At 37.8% G+C, this 20448-nt stretch overlaps 3 protein-coding genes across 5 annotated transcripts; 2 read left to right on the top strand and 1 right to left on the bottom strand.

Annotated features, from left to right (window-relative positions):
- Positions 1-109: 109 nt before the first annotated feature.
- On the top strand, positions 110-5577 carry LOC135585093 (soluble inorganic pyrophosphatase-like). 3 transcript variants are annotated; one of them, XM_065152784.1, is made up of 10 exons: positions 110-363; positions 595-680; positions 1691-1816; positions 2069-2097; positions 3308-3373; positions 4127-4234; positions 4335-4400; positions 4773-4893; positions 5021-5102; positions 5220-5577. In XM_065152784.1, exons 3-10 carry the CDS (start codon positions 1693-1695, stop codon positions 5260-5262), a joined length of 639 nt encoding a protein of 212 aa, XP_065008856.1. In that variant the 5' UTR covers positions 110-363; positions 595-680; positions 1691-1692; the 3' UTR covers positions 5263-5577. The 3 variants fall into 3 exon arrangements, with proteins under 3 accessions (XP_065008856.1, XP_065008855.1, XP_065008854.1); XM_065152783.1 differs by lacking the exon at positions 595-680 and having other exon boundaries at positions 114-363; XM_065152782.1 differs by lacking the exons at positions 110-363; positions 595-680 and having other exon boundaries at positions 1684-1816.
- An 825-nt stretch (positions 5578-6402) lies between these two features.
- On the bottom strand, positions 6403-12417 carry LOC135637912 (probable diaminopimelate decarboxylase, chloroplastic). Its single transcript, XM_065150796.1, has 8 exons — positions 11840-12417; positions 10579-10753; positions 9008-9157; positions 8326-8487; positions 7824-8009; positions 6953-7075; positions 6781-6870; positions 6403-6672 (listed from the first exon to the last, which is right to left on the bottom strand). Exons 1-8 carry the CDS (start codon positions 12367-12369, stop codon positions 6595-6597), a joined length of 1494 nt encoding a protein of 497 aa, XP_065006868.1. The 5' UTR covers positions 12370-12417; the 3' UTR covers positions 6403-6594.
- A 1146-nt stretch (positions 12418-13563) lies between these two features.
- LOC103985875 (phosphatidylinositol/phosphatidylcholine transfer protein SFH3) lies at positions 13564-19856 on the top strand. The gene is made up of 15 exons (XM_009403734.3): positions 13564-13778; positions 14452-14519; positions 15070-15358; positions 15516-15615; positions 16155-16421; positions 16653-16730; positions 16830-16931; positions 17004-17053; positions 17233-17326; positions 17463-17558; positions 17672-17800; positions 18459-18579; positions 18654-19006; positions 19445-19522; positions 19710-19856. The coding sequence occupies exons 2-15, from the start codon at positions 14474-14476 to the stop codon at positions 19725-19727; spliced, it is 1821 nt and encodes a 606-aa protein (XP_009402009.3). The 5' UTR covers positions 13564-13778; positions 14452-14473; the 3' UTR covers positions 19728-19856.
- Positions 19857-20448: the final 592 nt, after the last annotated feature.

The raw sequence follows: 20448 nt of genomic DNA, 5'->3' as shown, positions 1-20448 counted from the left end.
GCATAAGCGGACGGATGGAATTGGAAAGAAAAGTGCGATGGACGGTTAACGGAGACCCTTTATATTAAGATGCCTATGCAGGTACCCCTGCGTGGAATATGTACCAGGAGATGCTGGCGACGATGTATCCAGGACACACGTCGCCATCGTGGCTCTCCGTGCCCTAATCGGACGGACCAGCGCAGCAAACAGGTCCCAGCCAAACTTTCCCAATCCCTCCTTACCCAACACGCCAAACCCGTTTGGGCAACGCATCTACTTCTGCTTTCCTACTGCTGCCACTACTAAGAGTCTAAATTGCTTCTGTGGACTTCCATCGTTCTCCTTCCGACGCTGCTGTTCGCCTCTTCCTCCACCACCTCGGTGAGTTCTCCTCCTCCTCCCCCTCCCCCTCTTCTTCTTCCTGATCGCTTCATGTTCGTATGGGGTGAGCCGGTGAGGGTTGTCGGTGCTCCTCGTACGCGTTCTTCGTTTATTTTGTGCTAACCTACTGTCTGGTGTTCGAGTCTTGGTCGATCGTTCGATCGTTGATATTTTCTTCGTCTTCAGAGTTCGTGTTTGTTTTCTTGATGTTTCTGTTGTCCTCTCCTCTAGAATGCGTTCGTTCCCTACGGATCATGATGTTGTGCTTGCCTAAAATTTCTGATCGTCCCCGCTTCGCGCAACTAAGCCCTGTCCTGGTCGGACTGCCTGAGGATAAGCTCACTCTGTCTTTTCCTCTTCGATCATCTTGTTGTCGCTATATAGAGAGAGATTTAGTTAATGTTATGACTTGCGTACTTATTTTGGCATGATCTACGTCCGTCTGCTTACATTACTGTCACGGTAAATGCATCTCAGCGTGTTTTACGCGGCCATGCATGATTGGAAGACGTGATCTGGTGATCATCTGGGAGAACATGCTATTATTGCAAGATTAAGAGAATTTTTTTGAGTGGAAATTGTTGTGGATACATGTTTTGATAGCCTGTGACTTCACTTTGCTGCCCGATGATTCAAAGATGTTAAGATTAAGCAAGTTTTGAAGAGCATGCAGTTCAGATCGGAAAGAGATTGAGGAGAAAATATGGATAAGGGATGAGGTAAAGATTGGAACCGACTTCCTGATGCAATCTCAAACTCTTGGATCTGAACACAAGAAACCAATGAGCGTGCTAAATCTTTAGATTGGCAGAGACCCCAGTCGTAGTTGCTGACTTTGGATATGTTATTGGTGTCTATTTACAAGTTTAAACATTAGAGTTACCTTTTTCTCTGTCATTAATTGCAGTATTTGAAGACACAGAAAAGGACAAAAATGCCTTTATATGTCATATTAACGCTAGTGTCATTAAAGTGCCAGATTATTGTTTGGGACTAATGTTGGTGAAAGTGTCTGTGCAGTTAAATGAACTTTGTCTTTTCCTTTTCTCTCATTGTCATTCCTGATAATAATCGTATAACATTTGATATTGTTCGAGACACTTTGTGGTTAATCTTATCCTTTTCTCCAATTAACAACTCTTTTTTTTGAAATCTATGGCATCTGATTGCAAGTATAGCAAATCTTCCTTGCCATAGTATTTCCTATTTTGAATAGATTTTTTTTAATCTTTTATTATCCAATGTTACTTGTGAAGATATGCAGTTGAATAGATTTTTTTATTTTTCAATAACAACTTTCTTGTTTGTTTCTGAGCTTTGATGTCAGACATGGCTGCAGAAGCTGATGGGAGAGGCACCACAACTTTCCAGCATATTGCCCTCAATGAGCGCATACTTTCTTCTATGATGCGGAAGTCTGTTGCTGCTCACCCTTGGCATGATTTAGAAATAGGTCTGAACTACTACTTGTTATATTTTATTTACATTTTCATCTTACGCAAGTCAACTTATTATGTTTCAAAAATATTCATGATTTTGTAAATATTTGGTTTCACATCGTGGGCTTGGCACTTAGCCATCTTCATGTATATTCTTTTTGATATAGTTTGCATTTCTGAATTTTCTTGTAGAAGTTAAAACTTTTTAGTTTTTTCAGTTCATTCTAATTAAATATTTGTCTGGTTTATCTGACTGAATCATGCAGGTCCTGGAGCTCCTGCTGTTTTTAACTGTGTAAGTACATAAGGGAATGAAGAATAGTACAACCGTGAATCGAATGATATACATGTATTATGCTAATGGTTGTGGTATGGCTTCATTAGGCTTATCACACTTGTTTTTTTTTTTTTCCTTTTTTACTGTTTAGTAGTATGTTAATGCTTTGTTGAGTTTTAGTATAATATAAGTTTATGTGTTTTTTCATTTAGCTTTTTTTCTTTATGCTCCACTTAGTTTTCTGTATCCTGTCTGAAAAATGCTGAGGATAGGCTAGTTCAATGGTGCGTAATTGCATGACCGTCTTGCTTTAGGATTTTTTTACATATTGTTTGGGAGAGTAATTTCTGAACCATCTTGATTCAGAAGGAACTCCAGAGTTCTGGTATAGATGTAACAAATATTGGTGTGGTGACGCATTCAACTGGCTGATTTTTTTTTCTTCTTTTGTTATCGCATGATATCATGTAAATGTTGCTTTCTCGTAGGTGTCAATTACCATATTTAGCTTAGTGGAGGTTTCACAGCTTGATTTTGCAGTTCATAATACTTATTTAAGTGAGTTGGATGATCAAATATCATTACAAAGCTCCAGAACATGGGAAGTGTTTAGTTTGACTTGAAACATACATGCCACTACCAATTCAGACCTTTGTTTCTGACTTAGGTATCCAGGGAAGCATTAAAAGAAATGCTCAAATTGAGCGTACCGAATTATACTTTCTACTTTTTTCTGGTCTATTGCTTTCGTTATGAGCAATTTTAATAATCAAGATATGCATATTTGTGCTATTGTTAACTTTATGCTATCGTGGACTCATGGTCGTGTTAATTTACATATATATTATCATGATCTGTATAGTTTCGATGAAACATCAAATAGGCTGGTGCCCTTTGTCAACTTGGTTGCAGCCCAATAGTTATTCAATCTTCAGTTCTGAAGATTGCATATGGGTTTTGGATATCAGTTATTTTCAATCATCTTGCTTCACATGATAATGGCATATTGTTTCTACCTTAAAATACAAAATCTTCAAGAAGATAAGACATTCATCAACCAAGTAAATTCCAGTGTTTTGTTTATCCTAGCCCTAGGTGAACAAAATCATGGACAACTCTCTAGAAATTCATCAATATGGTCATACCTTTAGCAGTATTTGTGATATCGACACTGTTCTGTGACTTTTGTTTTGATATAATTATTTATTATATATCTTAATTGCTCCAGGTGGTTGAAATTGCAAGAGGAAGTAAGGTCAAGTATGAACTAGACAAGGCAAGTGGGCTTATCAAGGTATGTATTGTTGCTGACTTGTATTTTGCAGCCTTATATGACCTTAAGTCTATTAGCAGTCACTTTGTATTTCCTGTAGTCTTTTATAAGTCATCCTTTGGTTTAGCTTGTGTTATATTTACTCAAACTGACTTTAGTATTACAAAGATAAGCATATGGCATGTGAAAAGATACATATAGCCAATCCCAAATAGTTCAAGTGGTTGTTGTTGTAATTGGATGATTGCCAAGTGATGCGCATTATTTACACTAAAGAATGGCCTCCGAAGAAAAAGAAAGGCAGGGATGATGTTACTTCAGGAAATAGAACCTCGGCAACAGAAGCATAGCCAGTGGGGATGATAGTGAAGAGTCTACGAATACTTGTGACCCCAGAAAGAAAATTTTAAGTGTAGTCTCAACTTTAAGATTATAGTCAAAATCCAAGGCATAGGGTCTAAAAGTGGACTAAGAACTACTTGATTGTGAAAGATATTATGAAGCTTTACCGAATAAGGAGCATGGCTCATGTTACAAGATTAGAATCATATGTCAAAGCAGTTGCCCATAGTGTTTTATTCCCTAGTTCATTTGAGAAGATATTGTGCTCAGATGCTTTTATACTAGTCATGCATAATGCTGAAGATTAGGAGTAACTGAGCACAGGATGCTCTCAAGAAAATGACTAGTTATATATGCTATTGCTATGAATTTAAAGAAGTATTGGAGACCGATAATATAAGGGCATATTTGAGTTACGATGATATCTATCAGGTTGATCGGGTTCTCTACTCTTCAGTGGTTTATCCACACAACTATGGTTTCATCCCTCGAACCCTCTGTGAGGATGGTGATCCCATGGATGTACTGGTACTGATGCAGGTATGTCCTATTTAGGATATCAAATATTGTTTTCAACAATTTGAAGCTCTTCTGCAAATTTGAGCACCTAAGGTGATTGATTATATCCATTTATTTACAGGAGCAGGTGGTGCCTGGTTGTTTTCTGCGTGCTCGTGCTATTGGGTTGATGCCAATGATTGATCAGGTTAAGAACAGTTTCTTCCTCATTAACTACTTAGATATTACAATTGGGTCTATGTTTCTCTCATAGACAGTTTGTTGAGACATGGGTACATGTCTCGATCACATGCATGATTAAAAACAATATGGAGTAGTAAAGTGGAGATGGAATTCTCGGTATTCATACATGGTCTTTCTTCTCCTCTTTACTGGTCTTATTTGTGCTGGCAAAATACCAATACCAACTTAGTGTCCTAGGAAAATTTCAACTTCCAATACGGGCTTATGCCTCATAAAATGAAGCAAAGAGAAGATAATTGCAAACAAGAAGTACAAATGCAGCCTCAACGCAATCGAGAACGATCTCTAATCTTTTCTGTGCTTGATATTTCCTCAGGGGGAGAAGGATGACAAGATAATAGCCGTTTGTGCTGATGACCCTGAGTTTCGCCATTACAAGGACATCAATGATATGCCACCTCATCGTCTTGCAGAAATCCGCCGCTTCTTTGAAGACTGTATCCTCTCATTCAGCATTGTTTATTCCAAAAACTTTCCTCCAATCCATTCATTGACACTAGAATATGGATGAGAAATGGTATTTATCAGTGAGTTCTCAAAGCCACTTAACTCCTTCGGCAATAGACAAGAAGAACGAGAACAAGGAGGTTGCAGTAAATGACTTCCTGCCAGCGGAAGATGCCATCAAAGCAATTGAATACTCAATGTAAGTATGATGCCCTTGTGGTCACTCATTCAAGCTGCTGAACTTAATTTTCCATCTATTCTGTTCAGCATTCATTAATGCCAGAGGCCTTCTTTTATCATAAAATTATGCGTGCAGGGATCTCTATGCTTCCTATATCATTGAGAGCTTGAGGCAGTAAGACATTACCGGAATGGGGGAAGTATTAGACTATATAACAAGAAAACAAATCTTGCTTGACAACACAAATGTTGTCTTAATTGATGTATAATGTATCCTAAGACACTATGCCTTGTGCAGATTTGCCCATGATCTAGTTTTCCTGTAGTGTCAGGTAGATACTTGGTTTATATCTTGTAGCGCCGCTTAAGACTCTTTGTATGTTCTTCATGTGTGCTGCCGCTTGTTTGATCCCAAGGTACGCGCTTTTTTGCTTAATGGGGTATGATGTTGTATTACTAATATTTATAGATTTAAAGCAAATCTGCTTGAATTATGATTATCGTCGTCAGCATTATTTTGTTTGTCCCATCATCTCTAATACATGTTGTGTAGTCTGCTCAGAAGCGTTTAGAGACTAAATATCTTATGAAATGTTTTATTTGATCACAGAATCGAAACTAAGCATGCTTGATGATTTTTCTTTTTTTTCTAATTTATAGTCTAGAAACAAGATGCTTTAAGAAAACCTAGTCATGAACCCACTTTCAAGTGGGGGTAATAAAGACTGCAGCAGCTCTGAATCCACAACATGCCCCAAAGAAGTGGATTCACGATCCGTTGTCTTGCAAGTGATATCACATATCAGTGACCCTCATCGATTGAGTTTATCAGTCTGACTCTATTCGAATTTGATCCACATTAAGATGCTCGATGTACAGAGCTCTTGATGTGATCAAAGCCTACAGTGTTGATCAATTTGAGTTGATTCGAGCTTGATCCACATTAAGTGGCTTGACGTATGAAGCTCTTGATGTGATCCAAACCTAAGGTGTTGATCTGTTTGACTCGATTCAAACTTAATCCACATTAAGAGGCTTGATTTACGAAGCCTTGGATATGATCCAAACCTAAGATCAACAACGTTGAGGAACTTGATCCACGTTCAGAAGTTTGACGTAGGAAGATCTTGACGGGATCCAAACCAACTTGATCGATTGGTTTTTTGTTATTTTCTGATCTAATCTCTCCCGATGAAGTGAATGTTCCCGTATCAGCAAGTATCAGATGCATAACAGTGCTATCAGTTGATGATTCCAAATCAAGCATCTACATAACATCGTGATACCAAAAGGAAAAGAAAGCAAATGCAACATACATCTGATCACTCGACAAAATATCTCTTCTTTGAATCAGTGAGTGAGGTGTAACAGATGCATTTCTCGGATGTCACTGTCGAGGGCATCCAATAAATTAAAATTCGACGTGATACATATAATTCCAATTAAGTGGAAGTAAATGAAGTACACAAACAAGATAATAGTGTATTTGCAAGCAAAGCTTTGTTTGAAGACTAAAGCCCATCAAACAACTTCACGAAATCTTCGAGTGTCTCCCCATGCCTAATTTTCACTACAGAACCTTTGTCCACCTATAGAACAATCGGTAAGGAGTCGGACAATCACATCTGCTTATATCTAATGAAGTGATATAGAAATGAGATTGCAGCAATTAGTAAAGGGCAAAATGAAGCTCATACCCAATATTCTGGTGGTCGCATTTTGAGGTTATATGTTGAGGCCATGCTCATGCAGTACGCACCAGCATCGTGGACAACTAAACCAGCTCCCTGGGAATTGAATTCCATTTCAGCAATGACAGTTAGTGAAGGACAGACAACTAGCAGAAGAAGATTTGAGAAAGAATCGGACCTTAGCTGGTGTTGGAAGCTCTCTGTCCTTCCCAAGAAAGTCTGCAGATTCACATACAGGCCCCACCACATCATAGGTCGAAACTTTAGCGTCAGCAAGAGGAGGAGAAACCAGTTCTATGTGCTGAAACATGACATCAACGATACAAGTTATGAACCAGGAAGAGAACAGGGTGTTGCATCTCAAATAGCTATTTATTCATTCTCCAGGTGTGAGTTACAAAAGTGAACAAAAGCTTACCACTTAAGTGATATAGGTTATGTTAATAATGGTTATTTCATCATGGTCTTAATTGTACATCAAAAAAAAAAAATTTCTTTGCATCAGATAAAAAATAGACAATAGAGGAAAAAGGTGTACCTTCAAGTTTGGATGGAATTTAAAAAAAAAAAAAGAGAAAAGGTATACTAGAATATAAGGCTAGAACAATGCATCAAAAAATATGCTCCAGGAAACCTTCACAAAAGGGTGCATGGATGTGTAACATTGAGTATATGAGATGGGAAAAGGAGAATGCCATGAACAATGCTTCATCAAGTGATTAGAAAATGTGCATGCTTATCAGGAAATAAGAGGTTGAAAAATGGCAAGAATTATGAAGGATTAAAAATCATATATGGAAGAGGAAAAGGCATTGTGAAAGCTTTCGTTCACAACCCAGTCTAAAGCAAGCAATAATAAACATTTAATGTAATAAAGCCAAAATGCTTGAAATCTGCATACAGATAAAAGCTTTTCTCAATGCAATATACCATTTTTTGGACTAAGCAGAGGAACAATAGAAGAACTCTGCTGAAAAGCCTATCGAATAAATTAGAAAACTGATTATGATTTGACAAAGAACTTTACATAGGCTTTTTGCATCAGTTACCTGATATGCTCCATAGAGACTGGGCCGGATGAGCTCTGCCATGCTGCCGTCAATCACTATAAAATTTTTTGTGCCATTAGTTTTAACACCAGTCACCCTATTAACTAAGCAGCAAGTATTGGCAATAAGCGATCTCCCAGGTTCAATGATGAGAGTAAGATCTCGAGAAAGAACCAATTCTCTCACCTACAATATACAACTACAGTTAGTACAAAAATAAAATGGGTAGAGAACTGTAGGCAGTGATAGTCGAGACATTGTAAGAACTGGAGTATAACAAAGGAGGAGAGGTCTCAGATAGCACATAAGAAAATTCTGGCACCAAGACCGAAATGTTATCGTGAATAAGCACTCTTCACATCAAGACAAAAGGTAAAAAGAAATTACATGTACAAATACCAGCTATACAAATCAAAACTCACTTGTATGACAGTAAATATTAAACTCGAACAGGTGAAAATTTGACGTGTTTTGAAAGAGAGTTTATATGTATTTAGCTTACAGTGTTTATGAGATCCATCGGTGTTGGAAGAACTGCGCCTGTATGATGGTAATCAATTCCTAGACCACCTCCAATATTCAAATACTCCACCTGGAAGCCTTGTGCCCGAATTTGGTCAATGAAATTTAGCATCAGAATTGCAGCATCTCTGAATATATCCACCTAACACAGACAATGGTAAAACCTTAGACTACATGACTATGAATCATAAATGTGACACAGGTTACAGGTTGCAAAGGAGTAACCTTACCATCATACAAAGACCTGCCCTCATATTTTGGAACAATACATCTAAAATTTCAGCAACTGTCTAAAAAGCGGCACCAACATGGGTACAGATACTAGCATTTGAAACCTTGGTACTAGGCTCTTCTTAAATATCAAAACATAACCTATTCAATCAAGAAGAAAGATTCCTTGATGCAGAATGAAAAAGGTAATGCCAGGTTTATCATTTTGATAACTGTCACCAGCTCTATATATACAAAAATTTCTCACAGTTAAACAATCAATAGTTACAAAGCAGCAACCATATCAGTGTTGCATATAAAAAATTTGCAAGCTGTTCTATGAGGCTCCCATGCCATAGCCCAGGGCTTATCCTCTCTCCCTGATGTTGCATCTATACATTAATAATGAGAAAAGCATGATAACATAGTTAATGAAAAGAACATATAACTACCTTTGTGATAGTCGACCCGAGATGACAATGGACTCCTACAAGATTGATTTCACTTGAATGTGTCTTGACAGCATCAAGAAACCACTGAAGTTTTTCATTTCGGATACCAAATTTGGATGTCTTATTTCCAGTGGCAACATAAGGATGCACCTATATGGAAATGGCAAATAGAAGATCTTTGAGCACCAAAGTAATCCAAGACTATTGCACAGTAACACAAGTGAAACAGCAATGATACAACCTAATGATTTGCAAAGTTGAAAGGAACAATCTCATCCATAATTATAATATATAAGATAAAAGGAAAGTGATAAAAATGACATCCAAGTTGTAAACTATTTGGTTCAATATCTTAGTTTTTCGACCATGCATTTATTCTAAATAAAATAAATCATCAAGAAACTAACATATTTGTGAATGAACCTAAAGTAGTAAAGAATGTAATTGAAACTGTATATTACTGCATCTAAGTGGCATGAGAAATATACAAGAACTAAATGTACTGCAAATATTACATGGTCAAGCATACAGTACACTAAGGCTTATGTATAAGCATTTGTCATTTTATTCTGGAGACATCAATAACGAGAACAAAAAAGAAAAGGTGTAAAAGTATGGATGGATATATGCTAAAGAAGAAGGCAGAGTGAAGATGGACAAGTTGAAGAGAATAAGAATTAAGGAAAGGTCAATAACTTAAAATGGACAGAAGGGTTCAAAAAGTACGATCCACATACAATTTCAAGTGAAAGTGGGTGATAGAACGAACCCACACAATTATCTAGTTCTCACAGGTTAACAAAAGGGCAAATCCTGGACATGCACACACACATACATACAAACAGAGTGAGAGAGTACTTCATGTCTGAAAAGAGTATAATAAGATGAAGGTTCTCTCCTGAAAAGATAAATTTTAGGAGTATAATAAGTATAATCCTGGACATAACTCCTAGCATGCTTGGTGAAAGCATCATGATAAGTTTTATCATATTCCTCATCATAGATGGGGTCATTTTCTGGTTCAAAATCATAGAAAGAATGGCAGCAAACAACATTGTAAAGACCTGCTTTTACAATGTTAAGAACTTAAAATGGTAGGTCACAGCATAACATTAGCAAATCTAGAGCAAAACTCAGAGGTTGAATGTGTAGGTAAAGAAGCCCAACTGCAATGTGATGCAAAATACAATCAAAGAAAGTGGAGGGAAATATCACGAGAATATTGACATGATTTGGGACATTATGGCTTGTTGTTGTTGTTGTTGTTGTTGTTGTTGCTGTTGTTGTTGTTGTTGTATAACATTGACATGACATTCCAAGCCTTGAATGGCACATCAATTTGTCAAAGAGAACCAAATATCATGAAAAGATAAAAGAAGGTTCAATGGATGTGTGCTTACAGGTGTTTGTGGATATTAGGCATGCGAGCTTAGAAAAATCAGCAAACCAATGCATTTGATAGGATGATGCTAGCATAGTCTTACATGCAGACCAAAGCAATCAAATAATTAAATGTTTACAAAGAAAATGACTTCATAACATCTAATAGTATCATATCATAACCACCATACCTGTGGATCTACATCTGGATTAATCCTGAGTAGAACAGGCACTCTCTTTCCCACAACTCTTGCTGCAGTCACAATGTTTTCCAAATCAAACTCACTGTCCACATTCACAAAAACTCCTTTTTCAGCAGCTAAAACAAGATCATCCAACAGCTTCCCATTTCCATTGAATATACACCTGATATTCAAAATACCAACTAAGCACCAAGCTAACATGGATTGATCAACCTCCCATGAATCATAAAAAAGAAAAGATATTTATGCACAAAATTAAGAAATTGATCGAATCGTATAAAACAAAAAACTATAACATGACTAAAAAGCTATAAAAAGGTTTATATAATCCTAATATATAGTATATATCCCACCTAATAAGAGCAGTTGCTTATTCAAAATGCAAACAATGCATGAAGAACCCTTATGGTTGGCATGGTTGCATTACAAGCAATGAGTCCAATTAGTATAGACATGACCAAATTACAACTGCATAAGAAAACCCTACCGACCCTCCACATGAAAGCCATAAAAAATAGTAGCATATATAAAATGAAGCTTTTCACAGTGTATATATATATATATATATATATATATATATATATATATATATAGAGAGAGAGAGAGAGAGAGAGAGAGAGAGAGAGAGAGAGAGAGAGGAGACAAAGCATTTACTCTGGTGCAAGACCTACAACTGCATAAGAAAACCCTACCGACCATCCACATGAAAGCCATAAAAAATAGTAGCATATATAAAATGAAGCTTTTCACAGTGTGTGTGTATATATATATATATTAGTAGCATATATAAAATGAAGCTTTTCACAGTGTGTGTGTATATATATATAGAGAGAGAGAGAGAGAGAGAGAGAGAGAGAGGAGACAAAGCATTTACTCTGGTGCGAGACCTGGTCCTAGGGCGTGAAGACTTATGACGCATGAACTGAGATGCAACACAGTAAAGCAACCCACATAAGCAGGCAAAGACTGATACCAAACAGATCCACTGCACCCATGATCTGCATGTTCAGTGATGTGCGCAGTAGTACAGCTACTTCTAATGGAGCCAGTGGCACATAGCAACAAGCACAAACCCATAAAGTTCACGCTTTTCAACCAACTCTCCGCCTAAATTTTGAAACAACCTATTCCTAGATACCCAAATCTTCCTCTCCTTCTAAAATCCATGAATGATAGCCTCATTCTGTACATCAACAATATAGGAAACAACTCCACTTCCAAGAATTTGAAGAATACACGAGAATTTCACCTGGCAGGATCAAATCCGGCGCGCAAGGCGAGCCTGAGCTCGTTGCCGCTGACGAGCACAGCGCCACAACCCAAGTCCTTGAGGTGCTCCAAGATCTTGAGATTGTTATTAGCCTTGATGGCGTACCCGACAACGGACCTCGAGCCCTGGAGGGCCTCCTTGTACGCCTCGAAGTTCCTCGTAATCTGATCCTTACTATAGAGGTAAAAGGGGCTCCACTCCACCGCCTCCATGACATCCTGGACGCGGACGCCCTCGCAGTAAAGGAACCCATCCTCGCCCTTGGAGAAGCAATGCAGGAAGCCGGTTGCCGCCTCTGGGAAGGCGGCAGCGGCAGCGGCAGCAGAAGAGGAGGCGGCGGCGGCGGCGCGGGGAACTCGGGAGGCGATTGCCCTCAAAGATAGGGTTGTGGAACGGACGATGCTTCGGAATCGGAGAGAGGGATTGGGGGAGAGGAAGGAGGAGATATCGGGATTTCGAGGGATTTGGGGGGAAAGCGGAGGGCGGGAGAGGAGTTGAGCCGCCGCCATCGTGCGTCGCCTGCGATTCGCAGAGGCTGTCAACCTATTCGAACTGTGGTGAAAAGAGTGGGAAGCCACTTACTGTCACTTTAAAACCGTTCATCTCTCTCTTCGCTTTAATCTCAGCCGTCCATATTGTTAAATAAAAAATTAAAATTTGTAATACTAGACCACGTGGACGATTGTGATTAGGGCAGGAAACGAGATGAACGGTTCTAAAGAGACCTTTCAGGTTATATTTAGTTACATATAATAAAGTTAATAATTTCTTGTATTAATCCCTTTAAATAAAAGCATAATATATATATATATAAATAATTACATAATTTAAATTAAAATTGCTATTTTATGATTGATTTATGAGTATAATGATACCAAAACTTCAATTAATATTAACAATCATCAAAATTGATGATGCAGTTATTGTCAATTCCAAATCTTCAGCTCTCTTTAATTATTTGTGTATTTTTTTAAATTATTTTTTACCTTGAAAGTATGCTGAAGGGAGAATTAAAGGTAAAAGATACTGGGAATAATAAAGATATTTTTATTATTTTAAACCAAGGTTCGTCGTATCGTATCGTATCGACGTTTCGATCCGGGTTCGGTATGGTACGGTACCGGTGTATCGGATGATACATCAGGACGTACCAAGCGGTACACCCTAGTGTATCGAATAATGTTATATTTTTTTTCATACTGTAGCAATGCTACACTATAATGTTGTAGCATTGTAGCAGTACCAGGTGGTCCGCGTACTGATAACCTATCGGACCGGTACGTATCGCCCGATATGAGCGGTACGTTTCGGTGTAACAGACCTTGTTTTAAACCATATTGTGAGCCACAATGGATCAGAAAAATACCGATGGAAGTGACACATGTGAAAGATTTAATTACTTGAAGATAAATACACAATATATAACAAAGCCTATATATTGTATGACAGACACCACATGACAATTAGGAGTGTGTGACATTGTGAATGCATGCATACTCCAATTCCTAATTAAGCCTCATGAGGAAATCCCATCATCTATCTTGGATTAAATTAGGTTGATTGAGAGTTTTGAGTCTTCCGATATCCTACAAAGATATTTTTAACCATAATAAGAAGGGTGGAGGTTACTTTGTCGGGACGCGCAATCTATATAAAGATATCGGTCAACCGTTGGAACGGTTAAGCGTGTCGACGGACGGATCCCATTGCCTTCCGGCCAAGAGAGAGAGAGTCCGTCAACAGCGGCAGGCAGACGTCTCTGCGTCTTCGTCGGAACACAACCAGCAATGTGAGCGTTGATGTCGTCGTGTGTTCCCTCACCTCAGCCCCCGCCCCGAACATATAAACTGCCCCCACCACCTCCCCCCCAACTTCCATCGGTCTATCAATCTATGTGATCTAATTATTGGTCTCCGAGGTAACGCTTCCTTTCTCCTTTCCCTTCGGCTCTTCTTTTCTCGCCGTCTCCTGCATTCCGCTCATCCTCTTCTTCTTTCCATTCTTTGATTGCGTGCAAAAGGCAAGAGAAAAAAGAGAAATCTTGTAAAAAGAATGTCTTTGATTATTACGCTCTGTGATTTTGCTGAGGCATCTCTTGATCTAAGTAGCTCGAGTTGATATGCTATCTTGGCCATTCTCTGTGGTTCTGAACGATATCCAAGGAAACCCCCTTTTGGACAGCAGCACACAAGTTACATTTGGTTTTGTGCTGTTTTGGATGGATTCTTGTGCTTGGTTCTGTAGCTGATCTTGCCTCCATAAGCTTATTTATGAGTTTTTGATGTTCTATTTTATTTTAGTTGTTTGATTCTCATTGTTTTTTTATGAAACTCTTTGAAGCAATTGGATCTCAAAGCTCCTACTTTTGCTGTTGCATTTTGTGAACAATTCAGTTTCCTTTCTTTATTTTCTTCTTGTCCCCCTTTTCTATTTGATTGCTTTTCATTTGAAATATCTCAAAAGGAATCCCTCTTTTGGAAGCCCATTGTTGTTTATTGTCGATGACAAAGATTTGCTTTTGTGATGCTTGGAGAGGTATCCTTGATATCAATCAAATCTTAACACTCAACTCCTTTGTTGTCTTTAACCAGGTCCAGCTTTCAAGTATCAAACATGTGTGAAGTCATGGCCGGACCTCTTGACCATTTTCCCAAACATGGTATGTAGAAGATATGATCTTTCTCTCTCCTGTTTTTATGATTAGTTCAGGTTTGTTCATCATGGTCAGCAAGGCATCAGAAGTTCTGCATTCTGCCAAGCTCCTCCATTCATGTTGAGATTCAATAACTGATACACTTGAATGGATTTTGTCATGGACAACTGCATTTTGGTTTTCCTAGTTGTGAGTAGCTGTTCTTCAAAGATACATCGGCAATTCCATGACATTTGGAATTTTCCAGATAAAGTGCTAGGGATATGGTCAACTCACATCAGCAACAAAGCATAGTAGAGTGTGTCAATGAAGAACTTTCATGTTTTTCCTTTTTCTTTTCTTTTTTTGCTTTGTTTTAGGAAACCCAATTATGTAACAATGATTTCTATCATACAGCATGCTCAATATGTCAACCTATTATTTCACATAGTCAATGACACACGACAAATGTTTAAACAGAGAATTAAAATTGGGTGATAATTACATACTGTTTTTTCTCTTTATTGATACTTGGTTCATTTCTGATCATTTGTCACATGGTGGTATCTGTTCTCAGGTCTTGATGGTCTCTATGAAGAAAAGCGAGACATAAAATTCGACATTGAGAATTCTGAGGATGACAAGAAAACTAGGATTGGATCAATAAAAAAGAAGGCAATCGATGCTTCTGCAAAGCTCAGGAATTCTTTGAACAAAAGGGGCAGAAGAAGCAGCAAAGTCATGTCTGTTTCCATTGAGGACGTGCGTGATGCAGAGGAAATGCAGGCTGTTGATGCATTCCGTCAGATTCTTATTCTGGAAGAACTGCTGCCTTCTAGGCATGATGACTATCATATGATGCTCAGGTTGTTATCAATTACATCCTACTTATTTGACACATAAGCTATGAATCATGCTTCAAATTGTTTCATGCATTCGGAAACATAATTTGAAGTAAAATGCAGTAACTTCAGAGGCTGCCTCATCGAGTTTAATCAATAGTTTGACATATCTATGATGCAGATTCCTTAAGGCCAGGAAATTTGACATCGAAAAAGCAAAGCAAATGTGGGCAGATATGCTCCAATGGAGGAAGGATTTTGGAGCTGACACAATTTTGGAGGTAACTTTTTTTGTTTTCCAGTTATGTCACTGAAATCTTGGACCCGATAATAGTGAAGAGTTCAATGTTTTCATACTGATTGATAAATATTTTTTTATGAATCTCACATCATTGAGCTTTGCTAGTTGGTACAACTCCTTTAATTATGAATTCTTTCTGCAAAACACCATCTTCAGAAAGAAAAATACATGGTTACAGCCGACTAAATATGTAGTACACTGCTTGGTAGATGGGGAGACATATCTGGACACCTAATTTCATGAGAAAAAAGAAGAAAGAAGAGTAGAAGAATGAATTAAAAGTCATTTTTGCATTCGAAGATTTCATCTAAAAGAGATTTTTAATATAATATCTTCTTCTAGTCAAGGGTACTCAAGAAGCCTAGTAAAACAATGTTGGACAATAAAGCATAATGTTCATCTTTTAGATTGTTACCGACTGTTCATCGGTTACCAGTCCATATGCTTATAAGTTATAACCTGTTACATGTTTACCATTTCAGTATCATGTTATGACTTCTTCCACCACCTATCTGCTAGGAATTTGAATTCAAAGAACTTGATCAAGTCATGGAATACTACCCACAAGGTCATCATGGAGTAGATAAGGAAGGCAGGCCTGTCTACATTGAGAGATTAGGCCAAGTCGATGCCAACAAGATGATGCAAGTCACAACCATGGATCGGTATATCAAATACCATGTGAAGGAGTTTGAGAGGAGTTTTGATGTCAAGTTTCCAGCTTGCTCAATTGCAGCAAAACGCCACATCGACCAGAGCACAACTATCATTGACGTTCAAGGAGTGGTATGTATGCGCAAGATGGCTGTTTTCATCTTTTCAAATTTATGAAAACCTCCTTTTAAATATATCATAAGCAGCTCAAGTTATGTTCAGCAAGGATTACAATAAAGATGAGTTATTTTGAACCTCTGCATGATAAATCAGAGGATATTTCCTAGTATATCAGGTAGTATTATGACTTGTTTCTTCTCTTTTCCTCTCAACTAATGTGTATGCCATGAGTCTGAATGTTAGGGCTGTAAACAATTCAATAAAGTTGCAAGAGATTTAATAAGCCGTATTCAAAAAGTTGATGGTGACAATTATCCTGAGGTACCTTTCTCGCTCAAGCAACATGAATTCTGGGCTTCCAATTATGCTACTGATGGCATTTTCAATGATCACGCAATGTAACTTTTTCCCATGTCACAGACCTTGTGCCGCATGTTCATCATCAATGCAGGCCAGGGATTTAGATTGCTTTGGAGCACTGTAAAGTCCTTCCTTGACCCAAAGACCACCGCAAAAATCAACGTAAGCTTTTGATCTCTATCATAAATTGCACACAACATAAGGACTCAAAAATCTGATAAGAACTTCCTTCAGGTTCTTGGAAACAAGTACCAGAGCAAGTTGCTTGAAGTGATTGATGCCAGGTATCTTCCCATAGCTAAAGGCTAGAGTTTTTCTTTCTTGTTTGGACATTCCTTATCGATGTCGGAAGATAATGATCAACTTTACTGTAGAAAAGTGAAAAAAAAAATACATGGTGAAAAAAAAAGAACCATGAATAAATTATCGGGCTTGATCTTAATTGTTTTCATGGTTTTACAAGTGAATTGCCTGAGTTCCTTGGTGGCACATGCAACTGCGAAGGAGGTTGTCTTCGATCAGATAAAGGCCCATGGAAGGATCCTGAGATCATGAAGGTATTGCATTAATTTTGTGCTTAAGATTTTGCATGTGATCTTTGATATGATTTTATGCTTAAAATTTTGCACATAACCTTTGATATGATTTCCCTCAAAGATCAATGTGCAAATTTTGATACTTTGACCTATACAGATGGTTCAAAGTGGAGCTGGAAGCTGCGGAAGGCAACAGCCGACTACTGATGCTGCAGAAAAAACAATTTCTGAAGATGAAATAGTGTATCCAAAGGTAATAATTAATCATATTTTCCTCCTGTGCTTCTATATAATTTTGCTAATGAGTTTGTGTTCATTGGAACTTCATAATACACACTACTAATCAATTTTTTTCCCAATATGAAGAGGCAAGAGTCTTACTGCGGGGTAAGAGTCTTTGCTGCAGATAATGTTTCTTCCAAGATTTCAAGGAGTCATATAGTACACCCACAACCATCACCTGTTCATGAAGAATTAGATATTCCAGATTGCAAGGTAATTTCTAGTTGGGGATAATTATCACTACAAAATCTACCTTAGGCTCTGCAACTCCAAAAAAAACAAAGAACAAAAAACTCTTAGTTGGATCTTTACCTGAGCTTTGCTGTTTTCATTTCATTTCTTTCACCACTGAGATCGGTTCCTGAGTTAGTCGAAGGTTTGATTATAATTATGGTTTTTATCAACTATGTCATATTGAGTTTTCACTATGATTTATTCATCATTGTTCAAAAACTCAACTACCAGCAGAAGAAATATGTTGACAGAAACTTTATCTTGATTGTTTTGTTTAACAAGCATATTTGGAATTTCTAACATGGAGCAATTCATTCTTCCTGGTTGTTTTCACATTGATTTAGCGAGGAAGTCTAGCTAATTAAATGGTTCTGCATGAACAAGAATGAAACATCTGTTATAAACCACCTTTGAATTCTGAAGCATTAAGGAAAAGTAGAACATCAGACTCTAAGGAGGGATTCTGCCTTCTGTCAAATCCATAAGATTACTGAATTGATCATTCAATTATTACATTCTTGTATTAAAGATTTCCCAAGTTCAGCTACACAAAAAAACTAGAAATTACAAATGAGTCAACTTCAAGCACTGTTACATTTTAACACTCAAATCTTCTCATAAGAATTTGCATGTCCAGGCTGCAGATAAGAAATTCCCCACACCATATTCATATGGTGATTATCTTCCAATCATCGACAAGGCTGTGGATTCTTGCTGGAACAAAGAAATCCCCGATGAGAAGCTTGCCATCTCTAAAGGTCCATATCATTCTTAGCTGATATGCATAAACTTTGAGAACATTGAGGTACTGATGATCTACAATTCATCACAGGTGCCTGCAATCCATCTGAAATTTACAGGGGTCCAGATGGATTCAACAACAACATCTTTGGAGGAGTTGTGGCCTTTGTCATGGGAGTTTTCACCGTGCTCCGTGTCAGCCGTGGCATGCCAAAGAAGGTTGCTGATGCAGATATTGGCTGTGCAAAGCCTGTTGAGCCTGCAGCACCAACTGTCCCAGCTGCTGAGTTTTCAAGCGCACTGAAGCGCCTCGGCAACCTTGAAGAGAAGGTGAGCATCCTCAGCAAGAAGCCTCCACAGATGCCATCTGAGAAAGAAGAGATATTGAATGCTGTTGTGAAGCGTGTGGATGCTTTGGAAACAGAGCTTGCAGCAACAAAGAAGGTAAGAGCCTGAGAAGCATCAAATATAGTTATTCTTTGAGCTGACAGTACAAAACACAGGTACAAAAAAACATATGCAGATGTCTGTTGGATACACATTGATCATATTCATTGTTTTCTAAGAATAATTCTGAAACACTTCATAGATCAGTTTCCAATGACCCAAGGTTGTGAACACCATATAAAACTCAAGATCATCCAAGCAACATTTGATATTTCTGTGACCAAAAAGAGTTTTTTTAACGAAGGTTTTTTCTAACCTGCCATGAAGCTAAGAATTTGAATGTATCCCCTCAATCATTCTTTAATGTTGCTACGATCTGAGGCTATAGCAAATTAAAGCCCTCCAACCTCCTTCTATGCCGAAAAAGGATCCTCTAAAAATGTAGAAACTATGGTGCATTTACTTGAGGCTCAATAGTTTAGCGATGTTTTGCAGGCTCTGGAGGATGCTTTAGTGCGACAGGGGGAGTTTCTTGCTTATATTGAGAAGAAGAAGAAGAAGAAGAACAAGTTGGTAAGTTATCTTAAGTTTTCATTTAATTTCCTTCTTGAAATCTTCTAAGCAGGGTAAAAACAACTACTCTGATTCCTAATGCAATTACTAGCTACAGGACATTTCAATTGTCATTTGAGGTTTTAGCTTAAAACACTATCCCCTCTCTCTCTCTCTCTCTTGACATGCTTTCTTGTTTCAATTGCAGAATCCATTCAACTGGTAATTAAATTGGCAAAGGTTCCCCGCAACATATACAACTGGGTGTCCTCTGTTTTGTGTTTGCTAGACTGATCCAAAGTTTCAAATGAATATGTATAAACCACTATTCTTTTGTAGACTGATCCAATTCAAATGTTTGAGATGAATATACATCTATAAATCATGATTCTTTTAATATCACACTGTCCTAAGTGTTGTTTGGTATTGAATACTGAGACTGCATGAGATCAGCGATTCATCTGTTTCTTGTGGAAAACATGGTCAGCAACAAAGTAACCTTGATACTCATGGAGATGGATTTAAGCGAATCCAACTTCAGATGGATTCTGAGATAATGAGATTTTAATGGATGGCAAGGATCCTCCTTGGATGATTGTACATATTATAGCCGATATTCAACGGCTTATACATTTATTTTTTTTGTTTTGTCTACATTCACTGCTTTAGAGAACACGACAAGGTGCTAAGGTTTCTAGGAATAATTGGATCACATTCCATCTGTGTTGCTTGCCATTTTGGATCTATGAGGAACTAATAGGATAGTTTTCTTTTTCACAAAAGAAAAACCTTGATGGCACTACACCTAACATCGACAGATTATTGACAGTAAATTTGAATTGCTAGTGCATATCATGTTGGTGCTCTTACCTTACCTTGTTTTAGTGCCATCTACAAGTGAAAATGACTCCAAAGGACATATATACAGCAACATGATCTTGAGTGAA

The sequence above is a fragment of the Musa acuminata genome, chromosome BXJ3-5 (assembly GCF_036884655.1).
Source record: "Musa acuminata AAA Group cultivar baxijiao chromosome BXJ3-5, Cavendish_Baxijiao_AAA, whole genome shotgun sequence".
Lineage (NCBI taxonomy): Eukaryota > Viridiplantae > Streptophyta > Magnoliopsida > Zingiberales > Musaceae > Musa > Musa acuminata.
This window is presented reverse-complemented; position numbering and strand designations above follow the sequence as displayed.

Excerpts from the sequence above, each read along its gene's own strand:
- LOC135585093 (XM_065152782.1), top strand. The coding sequence starts at position 1,684 with ATGTCAGACATGGCTGCAGAAGCTGATGGGAGAGGCACCACAACTTTC. Across the intron at positions 4,401-4,772 it reads TGATGCCAATGATTGATCAG|GGGGAGAAGGATGACAAGAT; the intron begins GTTAAGAACAGT and ends ATATTTCCTCAG. Across the intron at positions 4,894-5,020 it reads CCGCCGCTTCTTTGAAGACT|ACAAGAAGAACGAGAACAAG; the intron begins GTATCCTCTCAT and ends CTTCGGCAATAG.
- LOC135637912 (XM_065150796.1), bottom strand. The coding sequence starts at position 12,369 with ATGGCGGCGGCTCAACTCCTCTCCCGCCCTCCGCTTTCCCCCCAAATC. Across the intron at positions 10,754-11,839 it reads GCCGGATTTGATCCTGCCAG|GTGTATATTCAATGGAAATG; the intron begins GTGAAATTCTCG and ends TTTGAATATCAG. Across the intron at positions 6,673-6,780 it reads TGCGACCACCAGAATATTGG|GTGGACAAAGGTTCTGTAGT; the intron begins GTATGAGCTTCA and ends ATTGTTCTATAG.
- LOC103985875 (XM_009403734.3), top strand. The coding sequence starts at position 14,474 with ATGTGTGAAGTCATGGCCGGACCTCTTGACCATTTTCCCAAACATG. Across the intron at positions 14,520-15,069 it reads TGACCATTTTCCCAAACATG|GTCTTGATGGTCTCTATGAA; the intron begins GTATGTAGAAGA and ends ATCTGTTCTCAG. Across the intron at positions 15,616-16,154 it reads GAGCTGACACAATTTTGGAG|GAATTTGAATTCAAAGAACT; the intron begins GTAACTTTTTTT and ends CCTATCTGCTAG.